Raw genomic sequence first — 15,721 nt, 5'->3', positions numbered from 1 at the left:
AGAAATTTATGATTGTGGCATGTCCTAGGTTTCATATTCCTTCACGAACTACTATGACTAGGGATGTTTATCAATTGTATCTAGATAAAAGGGTCAAGATAAAACAACTTTTGAGAAGTTTTTGTTCTAGAGTTTGCTTGACTACTGACACATGGACATCTTTGCAAGGAGTTAATTATTTGTGTATCACTGCTCACTTTATTGATAACGATTGGAAATTGAATAAAAAGATTTTAAACTTTTGTCCAATTTCTAGTCATAAGGGTGAGTCCATTGGGATGTTGATTGAGAAATGCTTGTTGAATTGGGGATTGATAAGTTGTTTCTTATTCTCGTTGATAATGCAAGTTCAAATGATGTTGCTATTGGTTATTTGAGAAAGAAATTTAACCCTCGAGGGGGTTTAGTTCAAAATGGTAAATATCTTCATATGAGATGCATGACACACATTGTGAATTTGATTGTTGTTGAAGGCTTAAAGGAAATGAATAAATCTGTTGAACGTGTTAGGGGGGCTGTTAGATATGTGAGACAATCTCCAGTTAGATTACAAAAGTTTAAGGAGTGTGTTGTGGTGGAAAAGATAGAGTGCAAGAAGATGTTGTGTCTTGATGTTTGTACTAGGTGGAACTCAACCTACTTAATGTTGGACACTACTCAGAACTTTGAGAGAGCTTTTGAGAGATTTGAGGAGCAAGATACAAACTTTAGGGCTGAACTTGAAAGGGGGGAGGGTTGGCCTAGTGTGGATGATTGGGATAATGTTAGAAAATTGAGGGATTTCTTGGAACACTTTTATGAAGTCACTTGGCGTATATCTGACACTTCATATGTCACGTCCAATAAATTTTTTGATGAGCTTTCCGAAATTGATATTCTTTTACAAGATGCTCAGTTAAATAGTAATATTGATTTCAATGTTATGGCCATCAAGATGAAAGAAAAGTATGATAAGTATTGGGGTGATATTGATAAGATGAATTTGCTTATGTTTGTTGCTTGTGTTTTAGATCCTAGACAAAAACTAAAGTATCTTGAATTTGCACTTAGTGAAATGTCTAGTTCTGAAAAAGCTTGTGAAATGATGCAAAAGTTGAAGGAATCTTTGTATGAATTGTTTGATGAGTATAAGCCTCCACTTCATAGTACTTGCAGTCAATCGAGTTCGAGTGTGTCAACACATGTTTCTATTGGTGAACCACAACAAAAAATGAAAAGGCGAATGCAAGCTTTGTATAAAAAGCGTGAGTTGGAAATTTGTGGTGAGGATAAAACATCTGAGTTGGATAAATATCTAGCTGAGGCTAATGAAGAATTTGTTGAAGATTTTGATATTTTATTGTGGTGGAAAGTGAACAGCCCTAGATTTCCCACTCTTTCAAAAATTGCCAGAGATGTGCTAGCTATACCGGTTTCTACGGTTGCTTCAGAGTCTGCATTTAGCACCGGGGGACGTGTGCTTGATCAATATAGGAGTTCTTTAACTCCTAAAATTGTACAAGCTCTTGTGTGTACTCAAGATTGGATTCGAAGATCATCATCACAAGAAGACATAAACAAGATTAAAGAACAAATCCAAGAGCATGACAAGATTGAAAATGGTATGTTTATTGTTTTATTTTAATAGTTTCAATTTTTTTACCATATCACTCTTACTTATTTAATTGATTCAATGTTTAGACATTTCTTGGAATGCATTAGAGCCTACCCTAGATTCATAAGCTTTCGTGAGTTGAAGGGTATGCTTACTACTAACTTATTCTGTTAATTTATAATCTATTCGTTTGTTTATATTATTTGAGTTTTTTTAAATGCGTATATTTCTATTATATGCTAAATTTTTGCTCATGTTTTTTTTTTTTAGGTTTAATGCAAATGGAGTTATTTTGGAGAGATGAAATGGATATATTTTGGAAAGATGAAATGGGTATAAATGGAGAATGTTAAAACATACATTTCAATTATGTGTTAATTCAAGACTTATGTAATATTTTTAATTATGTAGTGATTCAAAGACTTATGTAATATTTTTAATTATGTAGTGATTCAAAGATTTATGTAATGTTTTGTCTTGAAGTTTGTTGTTTCGTAGATCATTTCAGCTTTTGTCTTGACCGACTGTTACATGGGAATCCTATTCACATTTTGAGTGCTTTATTGTGGTGTATATAGTTTCATTTACAAAGCTTTGCTCAAAACCATTCATGGTGGGTGTAATGCTATATTGAGCACTTTTGGTGCATGAAATCTACTACGATGTATATATTTACATTGACAAATCTCCCCCACTGTTCTTCATTCGAAAGAAATGGAAAGTCAAGATTGCTTTAAGCATTGATATAAACCGCTTATTGAATTGATGGAAGAAATTTGGACAACTTAATTACAGATCAACAAATGGGAAATTAAAAAAAGAAACTATGAACAACCTCCATTGAAGAACTTGCCTAGAAATAGTCCTGTTGATCTTGAATTACGAGAATGATTGCGCTTCACACCAACTTTTGAGCAATAGAGGCACTTCGCAGCTTGTAGGATCTTGTTCTCACTCTTTACCTACTCGAGTTTTACCCGTAACCGGTTGATGGTTTCTCTCTTCTCATTATTCCTTCTTAATAGTTCGCTTCTTTCCAGAGATTCTCCTCAATAAGCTTTGTAAATTGAAACCATGTACTCTCCTTTTCAAACTCTGCAGCTTTAGGCTTAAATATTTTCGGGTAATTCGGGTAATTTGGGTCATTTTCGGGTAATTCGGGTAATTCGGGTAATTCGGGTAATTCGGGTAAGTCGGGTAATTCGGGTAATTTTTAACCAAAAATGATCAACACATATTTTTCGATTAATTCGGTTAACCGACCTTATTAACCGAAAAAAATTTTGGTTCGGTTAATTATTTTTAAAAAAATTCGGTTCGGTTAACGGTTAAAAAATTTAGGAGGTCGATTAATTCGGTTACAAGAATTTCGGGTCGGTTAACCGGTCAGTTAACCGACTGAACACCCCTATCTTTGAATGCTTTTTTTTTTTTACATTCCATCTCTCTGCTTTCTTACATTCGTTCCTCTCCCCCCTTTTTCTGTTCTATTTGCCATCGGTTTATATACCGAAAAATACAAAATAATAAAAAGAAGGAAAAATACAAAATCTGTCATTTTTTCGCTATTTTTTGTTGTTTTCTCTTTTTTTCTGCTTCTTTGTGTGCTGTTGGTTTTCTGCAGGCATACGGAGGCCGTACGGTGACGTGGTACGGTGCGGAGGTCAGCTGGAGGCGTGTGGTGATGGTGGTACGTGCACAGGGCGTGGTTCGACAGCGGCGCATCAGCCATTAGGGTTTCCAGCTTTTGTTTTTGTGTTGGTTTTTTAGGCCAATTTGGGTTATTGGATATTCAAGCTAGTGGGCTAGGTAAAAGGGGCTAAGTACAATTGGGCCATTTGGGTTTAATATTCTGGGCCAATGTAAATGGACTATTTTTGGACTGTTATTAATTTTTTGTTTGGTTTATATTTGGTTTTTAAATTATCCATATCGGGCCATCCTAAATTGGTATTACACTTCTGTTATTATTATTATTTTCTTAATAATTTGATATTATTACTGTTATTATTAATTATTATTGTAATTATTTGTTAATTTATATTTTTTAACTTGAAATCTTTATTATATATACACGTATACATGTGTTTATATATATATATATAGATGCATATTATTTTAATTTATCTACATATACATATATGTACCTATATACATTTTTATTTCATAATTTATATATATCTATATACATGTCTATATATGTATTTTATTTTCACAAATATATATATATATACTTATTCTTTATACTTTTAAAATATGTATTTTGTATATATATTCTTTTATTTTATGATTCATATATATACCTACATATATACATCTTTTATATTGTTATACTTTTATTCATTTTCTTCGTTTATTTATTTATTTGCTTGTCCGTTATTATTTTTTTATGCTTTAGTTTTTATCTGCTTATTTACTTGATATTGTGTATACAAGATTGATTTGTTTTTATTTATCTTTCCGTTATTTTTGTTCTTGCTCAGTTGCTCATACTATTTATATTTACATTATCACAATTGTTACTCCATTACATCAATTTTTATCCAGATTCAAAAAAAGAAAATTTCGAAAATAAAGGTAATGCTCGGTATTTAGGATCTTCGAGAGGATTGAGCCCTAACGTATTGGGTTCCAATTTTCTTCATTGAATCTAAATAATCGAGAATACTCTTTAATCAAAACATAAATAAAAAGCTCATTATCAGGAATTCAATATGTTGTGTCCTAACGCATTGGAAATGACACGTTGATTTCTCAAGATGAGGATTTTTCTAAAAATAGTAAAGACAGTATTTTGCATTTGGAAATTCGAAAAAGCGTGCCCTAATGTGTTGGGTTTTGATTTCTCGTTTAGCCAAATAGCCAAATACCCTCTTAAAGTTTCAAAGTATGGGTTTTGGAAACCATAAGGTGATCTTGGTTTCGAGAGTTTAAAATATCGTATCCTAATGTGCTGGATGTGATATTCTTTCGGAACAAGAGAATCTTAAATTCCAACCCATATTGTTCGAAAGTTTTTAGGATCGTATTTGTAAAATTCTTTAAAGTTTTCAATTTTCGACATTTAGACATTAACTAATCAACTAGGTACCAATTTTTGGGCGTTACGAGGGTGCTAATCCTTCCTCGTACGTAACCGACTTCCGAACCCGTTTTTCTGAATTTCATGGACTAAAATCGTTGTTTTAATAAAATTAAATCGTTTATTAAAAATAACCACTTTTCAAGGTGATCCGATCACACCTTATCAAAAAGGATTGGTGGCGACTCCCGTATTCGTTTTCGTTTTCAAAATCCAAGTCGACCCCGTTTTCACAAAAAAAATGATGTCAACAAAAATTATTTAAAAAAAAAAATTCCTCGCAAAGTTGAGAAGGATAGTTTTACACCACTTCAAATTAAGTCTAGTCATGTTTTGCGAGGGATTATTACTCTCAGTACTAATAATAATATCAATGTTCCATTGGATTAATGGTGGAGCCAGTGTACAATTTTAGGGGCATTATTAGTTTAAAATTTTATAAATTATAAAGAGTTCAAATAGAAAATTTTTAATTTTAAAGGCCAGGGCCTACCTGCCCCTTAACTCCGCATGTATATTTAATTTGAAATTCATCTTAAATCTTTATTAAAAAAAAGGTTCATTTAATTTTTTATACATTTTATGCTTTAAAATAAATAACATAAATGAAAATTATCATTATTCTTTGAAAGGAAAGCATATGTTACAATAGATTAATCCTAAGAAAATCATGCCTTACCAGGGTATGTATATAAGTTACCATAAATGGAAAGATCATAACTATGCATTAAAATTGAGATATGCGTTACCTTATAACAAATTCCTAGACCTGGGCCAACATATTTCGTTAGATAGTGATGCTGATTAAAGCTTTAGTTATGTTATAATCAAGGTCGATAATAGTAGGAATAATTATAAGGTAATAATATATATATATATAAATTTCAATTACTCATGTTACTCGTTCCCACTTTAGATGTTGTATAAAAAAATTGAACTTATTTATATCCCACATGTCATTTTAGATTTCGGGTAGACGCTAACCTGAAAACTTAGTACTATAAATAACAATCTCAGGTAAGTCTCTTGCAAATCGTTGATAATCTAGAGAGGTTGAGGATTAAAAAGGGAAAAAAAATGGCCACCGTTTCTGCTCCTAAACAGGTTTCAGTTAAGGAAGATGCAGAAGCTCTTCGGAAGGCTTGCCAAGGTTGTATATACAATTGATGATTTTCTAACACATCTTTGTCCTTTAATCAATGAATAAATCTGGGTTTTTGTAATAATTCAAAGGCAGATTATATATAATGAATCATTTTTGTTATATTTGATAGGATGGGGCACAGATGAGAAGGCAATAATTGCAGTGTTGGGTCATAGAAACGCAGCTCAAAGAAGGCAAATCAGGCATGTTTATGAAGAGATTTACCAGGAAGATCTCATCAAGCGTCTCGAATCAGAGCTTTCTGGTCACTTTGAGGTTACCAATGGCACCATCATTGCCGTCTTTATATATTGTATTATATATATATGTATGTATTCATTGTTTGATGTGATTGTTGTGAAATAAATACAGAAAGCAGTGTATCGTTGGATATTGGATCCACCAGATCGGGATGCAGTGTTAGCTAATGTGGAGTTAAAGAAATCAGGCAATAAACACCATGTGATCGTTGAAATTTCGTGCACCAAAAACCCCGAGGAGCTGTTGGCTATAAGAAGAGCCTATCACGCTCGATACAAGCGTTCCCTCGAGGAAGAAGTTGCCTATCATACCAAGGGGGACACCCGAAGGGTATCTTCTTTTTCGGTTATTATGTTATCTCTTTCTCTTCTTTTTATGATTTGATGAAACCTTAGGGAACAAGTTGTTGATGTCCATCGGAGGTCCGACATATTTAAGTGGTCGGAGATGATAATGGATAGTGTAGATTCAGATATTTGTGGTCATTTGATCATTTTTATGGATTTGATATTAAGGATTCAGATATTCTAATTATTATAGACAGATCGAAATAGCTCCGAGCTCGGGTAAAGATGAACAGAATTAATTACTGAAAGTTTTGGTGGTTGTTTACAGCTCTTAGTTGCGTTGGTGAGTGCATTTAGATACTATGGAGAAGAAATAAATACCACACTAGCAAAATCCGAAGCCAAAAAACTCCATGAAGCTATCAAAGACAAGAAATTCGGCAATGAGGATGTTATTAGGATCCTTAGTACAAGGAGCATAGCGCAACTCCTGGCCACTTTCAATTGTTACAGAGAACAAGAAGGCACTTCCATTACCAAGGTACCAAAGCTTCCAACCATTACCTTCAAAACAACAAGCTATTAATTAACCTACCTTGTTTCTCCAGAACTTGCCAAAGGACTCGAGTGACGAATACATCGCCATGCTACGTATGGCAGTTCGATGCCTCAAGGACCCGAAAAAGTACTTCGAAAAGGTATAATAAGTCTTGTGATCCCAATACAACAAATGGTATTCGTATATATGAACTCAAAATTGGCTTTGTGTGCCGTAGGTTTTGCGCAGATCGATCGAGGGGATCGGAACCGATGAGGACGCTCTTACGAGAGTGATTGTTACGAGGGCGGAAAAGGACCTGAAAGAAATCAAAGAGCTTTATCATAAGAGAAACAACGTGCCTCTTGATAAAGCTGTTGATAAAGAGACCTCAGGGGATTACAAGGACATGCTTCTTACTCTGTTGGGGAATGAAGTTTGAAATGATCTTTATTTGGCCATTTGCAGGTGCCTTTTTTTTTTTCTCTTTAAATAAGTGGAGTTGGTTTTATCATTTATTCGAGTCTCTATCATGTTCATCTCTGTTTAAGGTTCTATCTGGTGTGACAATATTTTCATTTCGTCTGGTTTTAATTTTCCTAAACGATGTTCTAATGGCCTGTTGATTTTTAATATCCATATCTAAATTTCATAGGCTCGATTGGTGTAGGCATATGTGGGTTTGAGTGCGATGAAACGCATTATCGTCTTATTTATAGGTTGGGAAGGGGTTATGGATAATCCTAGGTATTTTATAAAAAAAGAGTAAATATGATAAGAACTTAAAATAATATTGTTAAAAAAATCATAAATTCTTAAAATAATTACATTTAATAAATTTCAAGTTTGAATTTTAACATTTACATCTTGTTTTTTCTCGCTTTATATATTAAAATTTTGGATAAATATCAAAATTGCACATGAACTTTCGTATGTTAATTTTGTACAATTTTATGTATGAAATTCTTTTAAAAAACTTTTAAACATTACAAAATCTCTTTTCAAACTCTAAAATAAATAATTGAGTGCAAAATCAAAATATAAAATCAAATTCAATTTCATTAAGCAAATGAGATTAAATGAATTGAATCGAATAAACTCTAATAATTCAATTTATATCTCAAGTCGAACTTCAACTTTAGAATGGAATTCAATTGTACTTGAAGTCTCGATTCTTGAAATAAGTTTCAACCCTCAAATTTTAAAAATAAAAATTAGATAAAATCAAAATTGAAAAAAAATTAAAGCAAACATAAATTTTTATGTTGATATTTGGAGTTAATTACACTAGACATCTCAAACTATGACCTTCATTTTATATTGGTCTTTAAACTTCAAAACATTTTAATTACATCCTAAACTATAATGTTATATCAATTACATCTTTTCATTATTAAAATTATTAATTTTAACCATTAAATAACACATCAAATCATATGTAGCTAAATTTAAAGCGAAAATTTTAAAGAAATAGAACATTGTCATAAAACTTTTAAAAGTAAAATTAAAAATAAAGAAATAAATATATTTGGAGTTTTATTCCTTTTATTAAATTGATACTCCGTCATTTTCTAATCTAATCAATTTGATTTGATTCAAACCAACACTAATTAAAATTTAACCTTTTAGACAAAGATACTAAATCTAACGAAATAATCAAAAATTTTGACAAATCTCTTTATGGAGACTTGGTATATATATTAATCGATCTAATAAAAATAAAGGTAAATTACACCATCAGTCACTTAACTTTGATGCAATTAATGAAACAGTTACTCATCTTTCGAAAAATAACAAATCAGTCACTAATGTTATCGAAAAGAGACAAATCGGTCACCCATTAACATTTTTCATCACAGGTCTAATAGGACAGTTGATGTGGCCAGTTAACTTGCCACATTGGACGAGGAGCCGAAGGGTTTAAGGTTTGAAAGGGTTTAGAGAAAAGAAAAGATGGATTGGTTTAGGGTAAAAAGAGAACAGATCGATTGGGTCTTTACTTTTCTCCTTCTCCTTGTCTTTCTTATTCTATTTTTTTCTCATCTTTCTCTTCATCTTCTTTTACCACCTCTTTATCCTCGTGTTTTCCTTCTTTCTTCATCTTTGCCTCCTTGTATTTTTCTTTTTTTTCTCTCTGTGTTCTCATCATCTTCTTTATCTTTATGTATCTTCTCCTTCTTTTTCTTTTTCTCCTCTTTATTATTTATTTCTCCAATTTCACTATCCTCCTCTTTATGTTTCTTCCGCTTATCCTCCTTATGCTTCGACCTTTCCTTCTCCACTGATTTGGTATTCAATTCAAGTTCAACCTTAGCCTTTTCTTCCTTCTCATGGTTTGGCTTCATATCCTTCACCTTTGCTTTGAAATGCAGTTATTCCTTCTTCACCTTTTTTCCTTTATTGACAATCAATTCAAATGTACATTGCAACTCAGAACCCTTTGCCACAAATTGAAACTAGAATGTAAGTCCTTCCTGATTTTTCAACAAATTCCCTAAAAGAATACCAAATATAGATAAGCACGGACAAAATACAACCAAACATGAACAAATTATAGGATTCATTAAAAGACACAACATGCTGGTAGGTATATTACAACTACTAGCATTGCACATAAAAGCAAGTTTAGCACAAAACTTCTGATAGTAGAAGCATGATGTTCAAAGTTTCAAACAGAAAAATGATCTAAATTTTACGCGAGGATGAATTTGTGCCCTTCAACTAATTTGATTCCAAATACTTTCACTACCATCATATGCTGACAAGAAGAGAAAAATAAACCACAATGAAACCCAAAAAGAGTTATACTAATTTGATTCAACTGAATGAGAAAACTGACATTTCAAGCAAATATAATAGTAGGAAAAATAGTGGTAGCATAAAAGGTTTCAATGATAAATCAACACAAGTTTTTCCATACCCTTGGAATTTTCTTACTCCTATACCTATTTCACTTCCAAGAAGAAGGTTAATATAGACAGGTGACATATGCATGAGTATAAGAAATGGATTTAGATATCAGAAACATTTGCCAAACCTGTGCATCATTATAACCTTGCACAATTAATCACACTATATATACTACTACAGGGAGCAAAAACTCCATTGCTACCAGATTCAGCCACTCTCCAATCATCATTACAAGCCTTACGACCTAGAGGACAAGCCATTACAAACTCAAATTATTGTAAGAAGAAAGAAATTAAGAAGTTGCTGCTAGACCAATACAAAGGAATAGTTTTATGAAGATGATTTAAAGGGAACGAAAGAGTCGCACATGCTTCCTGAACAATAAAACTTGTTATCCAATCTTGGAGGAGTATGCGCCAATCACTTCACAAACTAAGAAAACAAAACCAAATTCAATTTCCCAAAGAAAAGATCAAAAAAAATGGAACCTTTATACTAGCAAGCAGTCATAAAAAGAAATGGGTAAAATAGATAAATAAAAAAGATGTTGAAACATCCAAAAACCAAATTCAGAGAGGTATGTACCTTGAGTGGTTAAGAGGGGCAGATGCAAAGTAAAGATGAGAAGAAAAAGAAGATGAAAGACAAGAAGGAGAAAAGTAAAGACCCTCCAACTAGTTGGTTAAATGACAACAAGGAGTCGGTTAAATGCCATGTCACAGAAAATGGTTAGTAGGACTGATTTGTTATTTTTTAAAAGTTGAGTGATTATTTTATCAGTTGCATAAATTTTGAGTGATATGTATTTACACTCATGCCTATTTTAAAATAAAACGTTTTTATTTTGATCACTCTAATTTTTTTTTCCTTTCAATATAGTCATTGTAATTAAAATAATTATTTGAATTAACTATTACCATTAAAAAATTTATTAATTCATTAACGAATTACTAACGTCACACATTAGCCCATTGAGTGATTGTGTTGTGACATTTTTTTACTTAGAAATCTTTACATAATTAATCCAAACTTTATTTTTTTATTTGCATGAAGATTTAGTTGCAGTAAATCACTTTGGTTTCTGGGTTGCGTGTTCTTGCAGCTTATTTCTTTCCATGCCGTTGCTCCTGTTGCTTTGTAGGTTGGCTAATTCAGTTGATTTGAGAAGATCAAGCTCTTCGTAGCGGAATTTGGTGACTATGATCGGAGGAAGAAAAGATTCCAGGGTTTGTTTGCTTACCACAAGAAAGCTTAACAGCTTACCACATACAGAGAAGAAAATGAAAATGAAAAACAAAGCTGCCAACAGTTGGGATTTTTAGAACCGTGACAATTTCTTTGACAGTCAACTCCTCCACATGACTGATATTGGCAGATACCCCTCATTTTATTTCTCAGTCAATCAGATATATTATTTTTACAACAAAATGAAGAAGGAAGTAGCAGCTTTAATGGAGCCGAAGTCCTTACGGTTCCTCACTCTGATGAATTGACAAAAGATGAACCATCTGATGGCATCACAAAATGAGTCAGGGAAAATTGCTTTATATATTCCTGCGGAAAACAATTTCCAGGAGATTTTCAGTTGCTTGCTGAAGTTTTGTGATGCTGAAGTTGTAAAGATGAGGTCCAAAGTCTGATATGAACACTATTCATGTTGTTGCTAAGTTAGGAAACTTGGGTATGGTTCTGATTTCTCAATTATAATTTTTCTTTGCTTTTCCCAATCTGGATTTTTGTTTTTTAGCTTGATTTTAATTGGGAAAGGGACAAAGGTGACATTCGAAGAAATGGGAAACAAAAACCCAGGAGCCTACACTGTCGGTGTGACATTCGTCATTGTCGAGAAACACCATTGCTTATTCCGACTAGAGGTGTCCATGGGCCGGGTGGCCCGGTTCGGCCAAACGGCCCGCCCGAAATATGGGAGGGTTCGAGTAAAAATATAGGTTCAAAATATGAGTTTGGGAAAAAAATTAAGCCCGCTTAGAAAACGGGCCGGACCTCGGGCACCACTTTTTTGGCCCAAACCCGGCCCGGCCCAGCCCGAATATAATAAATAAATATATATTTTTTATTTTTTATTTTAAAATATTTTTAAAATACTTTTTTTATTTTTAAAATGAATTTTTAGTGTTTATTAAAAAAATAGACATGGCCAGGCCGGGCCGTGCTCGGGCTTAAGATTTTTTTCCCAGGCTGGGCCCGGGCCTAGGACGCTGGCCAAATTTTTTTGGACCTGAACCGAACCCGGCCCGGCCGGACCCATAAACACCTCTATCAGACGAGTCGGAGATGATTTGGCACTCACTAAAATGAAAATTCAAGGGGCTGCAGGGTTGATCCCAACTAAAATGAAAATTTTATCATTTAAGTTTCTTTATAGTTTATAAAATTTTAAACTAAAAATGGTAAAATTATGCTTTACCCCTAAAAATGATAAAAAATTGATTTAATATTTTAAAAATTAAAAATACATAAACTATTAAAATGATAAAAATTATATTTTTACCATTGTAGAAATATACAATTTAGTTCCGATCCCACAAATGTTTTTAAGTTCACCCTAACAAAATCTTAACAACAAGTATATTTTCCATTCATATCTTCAGCACAAGATCCCAGAGTATTATACACAAGCTAATCAAGAACTTAACAGACTATAACTAGAAAACCAGCATCAACAGCTTCAACTACTTCTAGTTATACAGTTATTTATCTAATATTCCCCCGTCAGATTAAAAGAACTTGCAAACACAACATTCAAACGATCTCTATACCAAGTAAAAGCTCCAACAATTAATGGTTTAGTCAATGCATCGACAACTTGATCGCACCCTGGAACATGATATACTTGCAATTGACCACTTAACACTTTTTCTCTAATAAAATGCATATCAAGCTCAACATGTTTAACTCAAGCATGTAACACAAGATTTGCAGCTAAGGACACAATATTGGAATTATCAAACCAAACAACTGACCCTCCTCGAACTTTGACTCCAATCTCATCTAGCAGCATATGATTCCAAGTTGACTTAGAAACAACATTTGCTAAGCTTCGATATTCCGCCTCCGAAGTCGAACGAGAGATGACACTTTGTTCCTTTCATGACCAGCCAATAATATTTTCACCAAGATAGAAGCAAAAACCAGAAGTAGACTTGCGATCTTCAAGCGAACTTGCCCAATCAACATCAGAAAAACTAATAAGCCTGACATCTGATGGCTGAAATACTAACCCATATATTGTGCCTTGAACATACCGAAGAATTCACTTCACTGCTCTCCAGTGAGTGTCATGTGGGGCTTGCATGTATTGGCTGACCTTATTAACAACAAATGAAATATCATGACGAGTTAGGCACATATATTGTAAGTTACCCACAACTTGTCGATACAAGGTTCCATTTGCAAGAGGAGAACCAACCAATGAGGTGAGAGTCGGAGAGCTAACCATAGGAGTACTCACAGGTTTGACGCTCGCCATGTGAGCACGCTCAAGAAACTCACGTCCATACTTTTGCTGAGACACATGTAGACAATTGTTATAATGACCAACCCCAAGTCCAAGAAAATAATTTAGCTCCCCAGTCTTTCAAGGCAAATTGTTTATCAAGACCTCTAATAATATCATCAAGCTCAGAATAAGAATCATTGATTATAATTATATCATCCACATGCACAAGAATGAATACAGTACCCAATGAAGTATGTTTAAAAAACATAGAAGAGTCAGCCTTTGAAACTTGAAATTGCAGACTTTGAATAAGGAACCCTCATAGCTTTTCAAACCAAGCTCGTGGAGCCTATTTAAGGCAATATATGGCCTTGTTTAGTTGACATGCCAAAGGAATCCCATCACTGCCACATATATTGGCATCTACTTGACGCAACCTCCATTTGCGTGACACCGCTAAAGCCAGAATTGTACGAATTGTGCTAGCCTTCATAATCGGACTGAATATCTTAAGATAATCCAACCCCTGAGTTTATGAAAACCCCTGCGCAACGAGTCAAAATTTGTTACAAGCAATACTGCCATTTGGATTTTTCATGACTTTGAACAACCATTTACAACGTACATGAACTTGATCAACTGGTGCTGGCACTAACTCCCACCTATTATTTCTGATAAAAGCTTTTAACTCATCATGAACTACCACTTGCCATGAAGGAATGGTCATGACTTCATGAATATCAACAGGTGTCACATTGCTGATAGTAACAATATACGCCTTTGGCTTGTATGTATCGACCTTACTTCATGTCACTATTGGATGAGCATTAGTGTTGACACCAACATGTTGCTCAACAGTTGAAGGAGAAACCTGCTCCTTACGACCCCTTGTTCACTTGGTAACTCATTCTGATCCATAGTTGGACTTGGTACTTGTTGAAGAGTGTCTGCAACATCATCAGGTTGTGTCGTGGAAGACCTTGGAGATGAAACATGAACATCTCTAGCCAAAGGAAGAAAAATTGGTAGCATAGTGTCATAGCTCAAAGCATTTGCTGATGTAGAAATGAAAGTAGTAGCAGCCTTGGCATAAGGAAACTGACTCTCATCAAACCGAACATGCCTACAGATATAAACTTGACTAGTTTGATCCAGACACTTATACCCCATGTGATTAGGAGCATAACCCAAAAAAGTACACGACGTAGACCAAAACTAAAATTTGTACCGATTATACAGTCGCACCAACGGATAACAGAGGCACCCGAAGACTCTAAGCTGTCGATAATCTGGTCGCCAAACAAAAAGCTTTTCAACTGGAGAGATTCCATTCAACACTTTTGTTTGCAGTTTGTTGATGAGATAAACTGTCGAATAAAATGCATCCTTCCAGAATGAAAGTGGTAGTGAAGCTTGTGCCAAATAAACCAAACCGGTTTCCACAATTTATCGATGTCGCCATTCCACTAGCTCGTTCTGTTCAGACGTGTGAGTACAAGATAATCGATGAGCTATAACAAACTGCAGAAGATACGGCTTGGAGCTCCGAAACTCCCCACCATCATTAGTCTGAAGTTGCTTAAGCGACACTCTCAATTGCAACTCAACATGAATTTTGAACGCCATAAATGCTTGCAATGCATTTAACTTCTTTTGCAAAAAATAAATCCACACGTGTTAGGAATAGGCATCCATAAATGATACATAATACTGATGCCCAGAATAATAACATGGGTTGGTCCCCATAAGTCAACAACCATAAGATCCAAAGGAGCACAATAGACAGTAAACAGATGAAAAAAGTAATTTATGACTCTTACCAATAGAACATGCTTGGTACAGAGAATAAAATTTATTATGAGGAATACGAATATTACAACCACGAAGAATTTGATTTACAATTGAAAACAACGGATGCCCTAATTGTAGGTTTCACTGATCAAATAACATGACACGTGCAATATTGAAAAAATTAGTTTGGAAAACGCAGTGGAAAATAAATTTAGGGAAAAACCAGAGTTTTAATTTTTTTTCCAAAACAAGATATTGGTTGTGATATCTAAACTAATAAACACTTAATCAAAATTGTACTTTTTTGGTTCGTCTAGAATGAGCGCTTCGATCTATTAGTCTTCTCTGCAATCCTCAAGCTCATGTCTACCGAGTGTGGGCTCGCTTTAAATTAGAAAATTTTTCACAAAAATTACTAGTGGGGTAATTTTGCAATTTATCTAAACTTTTGGGTGAAGTTGTAAATTAGAAAAATACGTCTAGAAATTTTTTGGAATAATCTCTTCAGAGAATTCTCTCTACAACTTTTTCTAGAATTCAAGTGTGTGTAAATAATGACCCAAAGCTCTTTTTATATATGGAGAATTTAGAGAGTTCAAGTATGATTAAACTTAATCACTTTAATATTTATAAATATTAGATTAAATTTAATAT

The 15,721-nt window shown here is 33.6% G+C and overlaps 2 protein-coding genes and 1 long non-coding RNA gene across 3 annotated transcripts; 2 read left to right on the top strand and 1 right to left on the bottom strand.

Annotated features, from left to right (window-relative positions):
* Nucleotides 1–292: 292 nt before the first annotated feature.
* LOC105777116 (zinc finger BED domain-containing protein RICESLEEPER 2) lies at nucleotides 293–3,364 on the top strand. The gene is made up of 3 exons (XM_052622499.1): nucleotides 293–1,601; nucleotides 1,865–1,927; nucleotides 3,219–3,364. The coding sequence occupies exons 1-3, from the start codon at nucleotides 293–295 to the stop codon at nucleotides 3,362–3,364; spliced, it is 1,518 nt and encodes a 505-aa protein (XP_052478459.1).
* A 2,389-nt stretch (nucleotides 3,365–5,753) lies between these two features.
* Nucleotides 5,754–7,447, top strand: LOC105777118 (annexin-like protein RJ4). Its single transcript, XM_012600185.2, has 6 exons — nucleotides 5,754–5,826; nucleotides 5,951–6,096; nucleotides 6,193–6,411; nucleotides 6,697–6,909; nucleotides 6,977–7,066; nucleotides 7,145–7,447. The coding sequence occupies exons 1-6, from the start codon at nucleotides 5,754–5,756 to the stop codon at nucleotides 7,346–7,348; spliced, it is 945 nt and encodes a 314-aa protein (XP_012455639.1). The 3' UTR covers nucleotides 7,349–7,447.
* A 1,151-nt stretch (nucleotides 7,448–8,598) lies between these two features.
* On the bottom strand, nucleotides 8,599–10,249 carry LOC128033602 (uncharacterized). Its single transcript, XR_008189572.1, has 2 exons — nucleotides 10,184–10,249; nucleotides 8,599–9,400 (listed from the first exon to the last, which is right to left on the bottom strand). It is a non-coding gene; the product is annotated as an uncharacterized LOC128033602 (long non-coding RNA).
* Between the last annotated feature and the right edge of the window lie 5,472 nt (nucleotides 10,250–15,721).

This window comes from Gossypium raimondii, chromosome 10, assembly GCF_025698545.1.
Source record: "Gossypium raimondii isolate GPD5lz chromosome 10, ASM2569854v1, whole genome shotgun sequence".
In the NCBI taxonomy this organism is placed as follows: Eukaryota; Viridiplantae; Streptophyta; class Magnoliopsida; order Malvales; family Malvaceae; genus Gossypium; species Gossypium raimondii.
The sequence above is the reverse complement of the archived record's forward strand: the minus strand, read 5'-3'. Positions and strand labels throughout refer to the sequence as shown.